The sequence below is a fragment of the Ptychodera flava genome, chromosome 5 (genome assembly GCF_041260155.1).
Source record: "Ptychodera flava strain L36383 chromosome 5, AS_Pfla_20210202, whole genome shotgun sequence".
Lineage (NCBI taxonomy): Eukaryota > Metazoa > Hemichordata > Enteropneusta > Ptychoderidae > Ptychodera > Ptychodera flava.
In genome coordinates, this window is record NC_091932.1 from 22,218,476 (window position 1) to 22,229,834 (window position 11,359).

The 11,359-nt window shown below is 37.4% G+C and overlaps 2 protein-coding genes across 2 annotated transcripts; one reads left to right on the forward strand and one right to left on the reverse strand.

Annotated features, from left to right (window-relative positions):
* The first annotated feature begins 127 nt into the window (after nucleotides 1–127).
* LOC139132531 (acetylcholine receptor subunit beta-like) lies at nucleotides 128–3,051 on the forward strand. Its single transcript, XM_070698840.1, has 5 exons — nucleotides 128–259; nucleotides 621–751; nucleotides 1,201–1,245; nucleotides 1,708–1,814; nucleotides 2,240–3,051. Exons 1-5 carry the CDS (start codon nucleotides 211–213, stop codon nucleotides 2,571–2,573), a joined length of 666 nt encoding a protein of 221 aa, XP_070554941.1. The 5' UTR covers nucleotides 128–210; the 3' UTR covers nucleotides 2,574–3,051.
* A 2,748-nt stretch (nucleotides 3,052–5,799) lies between these two features.
* On the reverse strand, nucleotides 5,800–11,359 carry LOC139132532 (BMP-binding endothelial regulator protein-like). The gene is made up of 5 exons (XM_070698841.1): nucleotides 11,218–11,359; nucleotides 10,272–10,332; nucleotides 9,376–9,629; nucleotides 8,530–8,795; nucleotides 5,800–7,681 (listed from the first exon to the last, which is right to left on the reverse strand). The coding sequence occupies exons 1-5, from the start codon at nucleotides 11,272–11,274 to the stop codon at nucleotides 7,672–7,674; spliced, it is 648 nt and encodes a 215-aa protein (XP_070554942.1). The 5' UTR covers nucleotides 11,275–11,359; the 3' UTR covers nucleotides 5,800–7,671.

Here is an 11,359-nt window from a genome sequence, read left to right on the forward strand (position 1 = left end):
TCTGTAACATTATGATAACCGATCGTATTTCTTTACTACTAGTATTTCCGCTTATAATTTCAGTATCCAGGGCAATGAAAATTGCGCGATAAATTGGACATTTTCGCTAATTGCTTTCCGTGTTAGTGTTAAACTCGACCACCTGATCATCATAATCCTTTTACTATTTTAGAGACTTTCACTTCGATAACATAGCCTGACGGAATCAACATGGTTGCTATAACGTTCCTTTTTTATCTCGTTTTCCTATGCATTGCAGGTGAGTATTCCAGTCACCTTCACCTCCTTCAAAATGACACACATAATAAGAAACATTCTCTCTAGCTATTATGCGATTATCTTTCTTTTCAAGAGAAAGGCTTTTGGCAAGCGTCGGCTGCGTCGACTGATCTTATACAGCAGTTTGTATCAGGTTGTATGTGAAGCTTTGTTGGCTACATGGGCTGATGTAAAATATATATTAATCTTTAGATTAGATTTAACATTAGTGCTGGTATTGGTAGAGTATTCTCTCGAGGCAAATGCTATTATTTTGAATGCCGTACAAAGGGAATGTTTTTCGCCATATTTGATAATAATTGTAATTCTTCTGTTATAAAATGATTTTTCTAACCGTTAAGGAAACGAGGGGCGGAGTGCTATTCCTCGACAACAACTTGTGAACAACCTGTTACGGGGATATGATAAAAGATATCAGAGTGATAATACTTCAGTGACGTTCAATCCTGGTCTGACCCGCGTTATCAGCCTGGTAAGCAACGTGTAATGTTTGGTCTATATCTTTTACTGCTGTGACAAAGTCTGCAACGATGGCATTTGATACGGGCGTTGCCATACCATGGTATGATACAAGACGATTGGTATAATGTGCGAGCTGAACAAAATGTTCATCATAGAACATACATCGTCTCAGTAGCTGTCTTGAGACAACGTTACTAAACATATTGACGTCAGCCAACGTGATAGGACTTGGTTGAAAAAATTACGTCGTCAAAAAATGTAAAGGCAGTTTACTGTAGGGTTCGGAATCTTGATGTGGCAAACTTTTTACAGGAGATTTCAGTAAAAAACAAGACGTAAGTCTCTTGCACAGTCTTTTAACCAGACATCCAATGATTAACTAATGTATGTATTTGTGCATATTCGTGACTCTTTGAACATGCGTAAATTGCCCTCATGCATTCATTTTATTGCTTTCAGGATGAAACCGAAGAATCTGTAAAACTGGAGTTGAGACAGAGTTTCGTAAGTATGAGTGGAAACATTTCATTTACGTTAGACTTACCTAGTCTATGTCTTCAATCCAATCGCTGAAAATAGTATATATATTCATTCATATTTTAAAAAGACGTGTTTGACATACTGCAAAAAAATGTAATAATACTGATCATACGTACTTCTGTTGGTGTTCAAAAATTAGTTGTTATAATCATCAACACCTGTTCTAGAAAAATAGTAAATGCATTTTCAAATACTTGACATTGTTTGATATTGAAGAAAAGCTACAGAACATTCGGAGTGCCAAACTATTTTCAAACATATTCCAAAAGACTTATGTTTTAGTTGTCGTAAAGACTATAGGCTACCCAGTAGAAGTGTAGCTATTACAGAGCACTTGTCTGGTTATCCCTTTGCTTGGCCGCCAGGCACACATTCCCATTTTTGTCGTGATTTTTCTAATTGAAAATGTTTATGTGTAATTTCAAGTCCTGGATCGATAACAGACTCGTATGGAACCCTGATATGGCTGAGAAATTTCAAATTGAAGCACGTTATATCTGGTCTGCGTTTGAAAACACACACCTTCAGATAGGGTCAGTACTTTCCAATGTTTGCCTTCCTTCTCTTCAGAAACCAATTGAGAATTTCGCTTTCTTTTACTGATATGGGATTTCTCGAAAGTTAAGCCCTGTGGTTGGCATTAAAAATCACGTAAACTTCATGAGCACTGTCGGCGAAGGGTTGGATCTTGGAGGGTTACACCAGCCAGCAAAGCATGAAATCTTGTGAAAATCGCTTTTAAATAATTGGCCGACTTTCTGTTACATGCGTATCATTTCGGACCTTTTTACAATCATCAACGGCTTCAATTACTGTATTGTAAATATTAAACCCATTATTTCACAATCAGCTCATTCAGCTCGTCATCAATGTTTTCACCTTTTACATGTTCTGTGCTTTACGTTCAACGGCCATATCTTTAGTACTTTTCATCATAATAATTCGTTTTTTGTTCCAGCACCGAAGAATTTGCTTCAGATGCAAAGTCTGAATGGTATATCACTGTATCATTCAATGGTTCGGTCAACGAGCTTGCCCACGTCATCGTCGAGGTACCATGCGAGAAGGAGGCTACTCAGTGCCGACATGATGTAGTCACCTACCAATGCTCCCTGGTTTACCAGCTGAAGTCGGATGATCGGGTGTTTTTTGACTCTGAAAACATGCCCCAAGTGGACATACAACGCATTAAGACACCCAGCAACCAGGAGATTTTAGAAACCTACACTGAAATCACTGATAATTCTAATACAAGATTCAAAATGGTTTTTGACATCAGTCGTAAAACATAGTTGTGAAAAAAGTGTTCCTACAAATTGTACGGTACTAGTCCTATGTGGAGACATTTAAGCATCTTCTAAAATTTGGCTATTTACTGTTAATTTTACCGCTCTCTTTCAAAATTTGTCACCCGTTGTTTAAATAATTGCTATAACATACATAGATAGGATAGAAAGCTAGATACATTCATAAGTGATAACAAACGAAGCAACACAAAGATAGTTGGATCAATAAATAAAGAAATAATTTATTGTCAAAATTATTAGTCCGTTTTAGAGTTCTGCATTGGACAATCATTTTTTTAACTTTGTGCATGTAGTTTCTTTCATCTACAAACAAGGGAATTATTTCCTTTGTAGTTTGAACCATGAGAAGCACAGTGATGTTGTCAAGAACACTATTATATTGCCTTGGTGGCTTAATGACTCTTTGGTAAGCTTATTAATAAATATGAGACCAACGGGCATTGTCCTCTTTATGCATGATAAATTCTTCATATATGGTTTGTTAATTACACCTCACTCATTCAGCGTGCACTGCTATTGGTTAAACACGACTCACGTGACATGTAAAAGAACGTGATGATGCCCTCTGCGAACTTGATGATGCCCTCTGCATTTGATATTTCATGGATGACGTCATTTTACTTATTGCGCATCCTTTCTGCGCAAAACAAATTGTCGTTCGCTTGTTGTACTTTGCAGTTGGCAACTTATGGCTGCGAAACGTCATGCAGAGCTGTCACCGGCACAGTTAGTCGATATTTTGATGCAAGTAAACAGCAAACGAACGTAAATGGCAACAAGGAATGCAATTTCTGTGTTCAGCGACTATGCAAGCAACAAATTTGGATACGCCACCGAGGAGATCGGCAAACTTTCGCGGCAACATTTTACGCTGAGGTCCGGACTCAGAAGGCGAACTGTATTCGAAGAAGTCTTTGTGTTATTTGTTTCTTTGCATGTTTGCTTGTTCGGTGTAATAAAAATAATAACACATGAGAGCTTGGGCAATATCACGATTTTTTGCCTGCCCTCGGGCTGGTGGTCATGATCGAAATACTGATGATGCCCTCGCCTACGGCTCGGGCATCATCAGTATTTCGATCATGACCACCATCCCTTGGGCAGGCAATAAATCATGACATTGCCCTCGCTCTCATGTGTTATTATTTAAATATTCCTCCTCAGTGGTCAAATCGGGTGCCAAATAAAATTCAAATATACCTAAAAATTATAACATCTAAAAGGATTAACAAGTAAACTATGAAATACGCGTTGTATTTTCCAGTGTCTTTTAATCAGCGAAAACACCTTACCAAATCCTTTATTTTGCGGACACAAGTCAAAACCGTAAACACATGGCTCCGTCTCAGCCACTTTTGATCCATACTCTTTGTAGGTTATAGGGTCATTGTTGTGTCAGCTTTGCAAATGGGAGACAATATCAGTCTGGATAGAAGATCCATCGCCTGTTCTGTGTATATGTTTTCTTAAACCTTAAGTTTGTTTTTTCATGGTGACAGAATCTATGTAAAATCAAATATACCTGTAGGGTTTGAAAAGGAAAGTAACTATACCTTTCTTGAATACCAGTTTTTTTTTTGACAGGAACGAACCCTACATATAGACATGAGTGAGAAAAATATTCCTTGACTAGCCTGCTGTGAGCTGCCGGCCTTAAGCCTGTAATGCAAGTTCGGATAGATTGTCGGATTCTGTCAAATTTATGATGATTGCATGTCAGTTTCCCAGAGTGCGAAACTGAATTACATTTGTGTAGTACGCTTACAAGCGTCACCTTCCTGAGCGCATGGTGGTAAAAATTGACAACAGACAATTTTATTCACGGTCAGTAATTTCCACATGTTTTCCTGTGCTCGCTTCTCATTCGCGGATTTATCCATTATTCATGCCCACGCAAAAATCCGCCCTCAGCGCCGAGTCACACGAATTAAGGACAGGTACTGCATTAAACTGCGTAATAGAACGTGTATTTCAAATAACGCAAAATATACTAGGTGTTTCAAAATTTAAAGGAGAAGGGTGATATTATTGCTACTGCAACAACTTCAATCATTCTATTGCCAACTTTCTAAACGAAATGTCCTTGGATGGCTTTCCAATCCAAAGTCTCCATGCAAACGAATTGTTTCATCTGTGTGGCATGATTCAGTCTTTCTCTTCAAAATGGTCAGACCTAAAATATTATGAACCACCGCATGTTCTGGCAGATCATTATACATTAGCGACGATTTTTTGAGGTTGATAGACTCACCAAAAAGTACATTAAAGTGGTCCTACAAGGTCAAAAAGACCCTGTACAATTGAGCGAAAAGTATTATGAAAGAGTTAAGGGCTTCAATCAACCTTGGTCTCCCACACAGTCCTTGCCTTGCAAAGTGGCCATAGATCCAAGAAAACCTCAATTTTAATTTAAAGTCCATCATATCTTGTACACTAAGTATGATCTCCACAAAAGGGGTATGGACCATCTTCCGTGCACAGGGGGGCTCTTACTCCATGTTTATTTGTGTCTGAGTTTGTTTGTGTTAATGTGTTTGTGTTTGTTTATTTGTTATTTTGAATAGAATAACAGCGACAAGCTGTTTTGTTTACATTTATCAATAAACAGCAGTTTATTTATTTATTTATTTATTTGTTTGTTTGTTTGTTTGTTTGTTTGTTTGTTGATATGTATTTCGGATGGAAATACATATCAACAAACAAACATATACATTCAAATTCTATAGAGGGAGTGAATAAGTCTAACCCTAACCCTAACCCTAACTTAAGCCTAACCCTAACCCTAACCATCGGAAATACATATCAACAAACAAACAAACAAACAAACAAACAAACAAATAAATAAACTGCTCTTTATTGACAAATATAAATAAAACAGCTTTTCGCTGTTTTATCAAAAATATCAAATAAACAAACAAAAACACATAAACACAAACACAGACACAAATAAACAAGGAGTAAGGGCCCCCTGTGTTCCCTGTGCAAAGTTTCCAAAAAATAACATTTTCCCGAAGCATGAGAAGGAAAGCGCTTTGTCATGGATACCATAATGTACTATGGCAATGTAAAGGGCTTTAACTTGACACCTTGTGAAAATGATACTTTCAATGCAGGGGTTGTCGCTTAGAGATAATGGACTCGGTAGTGTCTTTGGACGTACGATTTTCATTCTTCCCGTGCCTTTAAAAATAAAACTCTAGGACAAAACATTCATGCAACCAAAAGAACCATTTATTAACACAATAGCAATAGTAACATACATGAAAATGAGGAAACTATTAAAATCTGTATTTATCGCAGTAGTCTGATAAGCGAAATAAAGAACCCGAGTGTCACTGCAAAATAAATTGCATGGATATAGTATCAAGTAGCCAGCACAACAATAACACTTGCACATGTCTCATCTATCGTGTGATTCAGACCTTTAGCAGCTCATAATATATGCATTTCAGGTTTGAAAAATGACAGAAAACATGCCTTGTGCATCGAATAGTCGCATGTATAATACAGAACCAAAAGTTTCTTTTTCCATGGGACAAATTGTAATTAGTAAGGTCGAACATAATGTATGGTCAGAAACAAGACATTTTGAAAATATGCTACAACTGCTGACATCTTTGTAACATTTTGAAGGAAAGTACAGAACATCGATTTTGCTTCTCATTTTATGTGATCATGCCGTCAACTGACTTGGAAGGCGGGAAGCAGATTAAGTGAGGCTTAGCCCTGCTCGTAAGTGTTTTAGGAACTATCTTAAGAGCTGTATATATAGCGTTGATTGTCAACAAAAATAATATTATATAAGAATGCAAGAGTAAAATTTCGTGACAACCAGAAACACTACATAAGTGATATTGAGTTTGTGAATTCAAAGGTAATTGTATTTATTGTGTTCACACACAGTCGTATGAACCGTTCTACCTGCTATGCTGTTAACACAAGACAAAATGGCCAAACTCGAAAAACACATTTCCGAAATTGCATGCAATACTTGCAGTTAACGTTTTAAGGTTTCTTGAGCAAAATACAATTTAATTTAACCTTACAGTCGTGACCGCGGTGATCTTTTATTCACTGTCTAAATACCAAAACGCGCACTGTGTATACACCCGGAGCCACTTTACTCTTGATTAAGCCTACTTGAAGCGGTCAGAAATTCTGCTTGTAGAAATACAAAACAGACCCTGCCAAGGGTTATAAATGAGGGCTAACGATTGACACCCCGTGCTAAAAATTGAGACACAGGACACCAATTCCATTCATTAAGCCTTTACGCGATAATTAGTTTATGAGATCACTTGTGTCCCATACAGACAGCGTGTCTGGGGAAATTGAAATCAACTACTCTGATTTTCATAAATCTAACAAGACACTTATAAGGTAAAAATATCTATATGAAATTTCATATTTGGTCTTCAAAGGATTGTCTGTAAGTTACAATAACACTAGTTTTTTCCTTTGATTATGGTATAGATAGGACATATAAGTTGTCTGAACAAGACTTGTACATGGACCAGTGGATGGTAATGTCACATTGTATCTCAACCTTAAACAGTGCCAATCGTAAACTTTCATCGACAACCCCAGACGAATCTGGTTTTGCCTTTGTACAAACAGAATTTCTGACTGCTTCAAGTGGGCTTAATCAATAGCAGAGTGACTACGGGTGTAAGTTGCTTTCTTTCTGTACCATGCAGTACATATATATCTTTCGATCCTAAGTGTTAAAACGTTAAATCTTGCACTATACAACAGTTGTTTAGAATGATGAAAAACAATGTTATGTAGACTTTTGTGACTTCCTCCTTCTTGTGTTGTGAGTTAAGACAGTCTTACGCCTCCAAATCCACGATACTGTCAACGTACTGCGCATATTTTTAAAATGTCCCTATATTTGCAAATATTAGTGTCACTATGACTTTATCACTTAAAACTGCATAAAAAGCATATTTAAAGACGCACACTAATAATATCAGAACCTGACAAAATAGTAAATTTATAGTACCCGATGCATTGGTCTCCGAAATGTCTGTATTGTATTCCATCGCCCATGAAGTGGTTAATATCTTGACAATCTTCTATCCTACGGGCAGCTAGGAAAGAGAAAATAGTCATTATGAAGAAAAGCTAATTATAAATTTAATGAAAGCCTTATCGAAGCAAAAGTAACATACTATAGCACAGATCAATTGTTTTACTACGTAATTTGTTTCAGTGTTCCCAAATCGTGTTCCACAAAATGTTATCTTACAGGGGTACTTTAGGCCTACAGTTGATATGGTATGCATGTTGAGGTCCATCGTTAAAAGTGTTAGGTATAAATATCGATTATGACCAATGGGTTACAGAGTACCGATCTCCCCTGTTGGATCAGTTTGAAAGAGTGTGCTAAACGTGTCCCTCCGTTCTTGGAATGGAGGGATTTTGACCATAAACCTCTTGTGTGCTTTCGAACGCTCTTACTTCAGCAATACATAACCTTGTCTAGGAAATGGAAGTCTTGCACTTTCCACTAATCATTCAATTAAAATATTATGGTCCAGAGGAACTGGGTTGCATGTCCTTTGTCCTGAAACATCAGATATCTTCATGTGCACTATTATTTCCATGCAAAATACATGTTCTTACACCTGACACCCAACAGACTTTGCATGTTGGTGTCTAAATGGACATGAGAGGACAAACTATCTGTTCGATAAAAAAAAACATTATCTCTATAGCGACTAGTCGTTGCTGAAAGGTATACTGTCACCTGTTCCAATTTTGCCATAGTGACCATGGAAAGAGAAGTCTAACCAATCACAAATTTTAAGCGGGTGGCAACTTTTTAAAATCAGCGCCCTCACATGGGCATTTTGAATACCAAGGAACGCCCCTTTGACCATATATGGGCATATTTAGATTACAGGTGACAGTATACCTTTACGTTCATTCAGATTACCTGACTTGATGGCTTTTTCCAAAGTCATCCGCGGTCATGCCATTAAGATCGTCCGATAGATCATTGTTGAAATTACCGCATAAACCACACACTTCGCCAACAGAGATGTCCATCAGCATGTAAATTACAAGATGATGCCGACGAATGTTGTACGTCACAGCGATCAGGTTATTCCGCACCAGCAGGAACTCTTCATTATCTTGGTCGTACACTCCGTAACCGTTCTTTGATGTGAAGCTGTTGGTACTCCATAGCTTCCCGTTTACCTGTTATAGAGAATTAGCGGGATGCAGTAACTAAATAAGTTACGCAAAATGTTCAAGTTGTATCTCCGGTGATATTAATGTTAATATATATATATATATATATATATATATATATTATATATATATATATATATATATATATATATATATATATATATATATATATATATATATATATATATATATATATATATATACACACATTATATTTCTTTGTGTTTTTATGGGGCCACCTTCAAATCATCCGAGCCTTCCTCCATGAATAATGACGGCACCATAAAAGCGCCCCTAATGATCACATTGAGTTCTACAGATCAATTTTACAAGGCAGTACTATGGATTGTCCTCGGTCCATCATGATCAATTCAAGCAAATGATAATTGGTCATTTCATTTGGAGCTTGGATATTCCGGATATTTAGCAGCGATTTCGTACACATTGACGGCGAAGTGTGATGTTATTTGACTCACCTACTGGCCTATGAGGTATATGCCGATTATGCATTTGGCTTTGAAAAGTGCAGCACCAAACTTACTTTCGTAATTTTGGCAGTTCCACGCAATAGCACACATTTACTTACCGTCATCGATCCATCGTCTCGCATTACGACTCTTCCGCCTCGGGTATTCACATCGACTTCCGCGACGAAAGTTCTCTCAGCGAAATTTCCGGAGCGGCGATGGTCAAACTTGACCAGGACAACAGGTCCGCTGCCACCTGGACATCGCGTCGACATCGCTCGGTATGTGCAGTTTCCTTGGTAGGAGAATTTTCTGCCATCTATGGTTATAATGTGGGGATCTCCACTTACCTCACATCGAGGTCTACTATTTACTGGAAAAAAAAGAAATCAAAGCCAACATCATCTGTTAATATGTTCGAGTCACATATGTTAGCAGAATAATTTTGAAATTTAAAGATTTCTGATATTTTGATTCTACCGTAGTGACCAAAATATATCCAAAGGTATTTGTAATAAACTAATCATGATAGGAGGTTTCGGCCTGAAAAGAGACATGGAATTTGTGCACATGGAAGGGATGCAGTATAAGATCTTTGAAGACTTTGAGTTCAATAGCCAAACAAAAGTTTGTCTAATGACTGTGGTACAAAAATTGCTAGCACTGCTGTTGTTACAAACAGCATCGTCAACATGATGAAATAAGTGCACATTCTCATCAGGCGTTTAAGTTCAAATGTTGCAAGGCGAAACATAATCACGCCAATATTGACCAACAATCCGCACACAATTGGAAGATCTGGTGTGTGGTCATTCTTTGGGGCTCTCAAACCAGCAAGTCAGCAAGCTTTGGCATATTGATGATCAAACGTTCTCCGCGGGATTAGATCGACCGTTAAAGACCGTATTTTCAGCGAGCCTTGATGTTTCGAGTGGCATGGGTTTGATGTTTTGAGTGGCGTAATGTTATTGCTCTTCCGCAGAAAGTTACATGAACAATTGATTAAAGCACCTACGGTCAAGAGTTCGTTTGACAAGGTGATCACCAATTCCGGCTTCTTTCTTTGCTTTTACAACCTGGTTATAGAGAAGCAGAACGATGAAGTAAAATGTCACCAGGAATGAAGTTACATATAATCCCATACATATTTAACCTGTTGCAATCAGTGTTGTAAACATTATTTAAAGTTTCCGTGTACATACATTCGTTACGTCGGATTGTTTCAACAGGTATTATCCATTTAATCTTAACAGTCGAATGTCAGTGTGCCTCGAACAAAAAAGGAAAAACGGACGACAAGAAAAAGAAAAGAGGAGAGACTCTTGAGAAAACAGAGAACGTTGTTTATTCGTCTTTTACTGTGTTAATCGACTGAGAGATAAGAAAGCTAATACATGTAAGTAAAATGTGCTGGAAACTACAGAATTTGTTGTATAGACCTTGTAAGTATTGCACAGGATAATGGATCAATCTCCGACAGGTGTAAGGTTCATTTTCCTAAAGAATGCGTTGGTAAATGGCCGGATGTATGCAGTGATAGATGAAAGGACCGAGGGATGGACGAAGGGATGGATGACAGATCCAGCCATCAACCCATCCGTATTCCATCGACCCATCCATAAATTCATTCATACATACATGTTTACATATGAAGACCAAGTATTGTTCCTGATAATGTATCAATCTTCGTCTATGTATCAAATATCAATCAAATGTTAGTATGTATGTATGTATGTATGTATGTATGTATGTATGTATGTATGTATGTATGTATGTATGTATGTATGTATGTATGTATGTATGTATGTATGTATGTATGTATGTATGTATTGTTGGATTTCTGTATGGATGGACGGACGGATCGACAGATGGATGGATGAATGGATTGAAGATTGCAAATTAATGTATTGTTAGACCATTTCATAATTGTTGATATGTTAAGTGATGGAGGAATCACTTACCCGGCCGTCAGCGTTTACAACAATCGTAAGACACAGCAGAAGGAGGCTAGTTTTCATGATAAAGTCCGTTTTCAAAGATTTCTATCCGAATCGAAGAGACAGAAATGCCAGCAGGGACGATGTTATTTGTGATTTAAACACT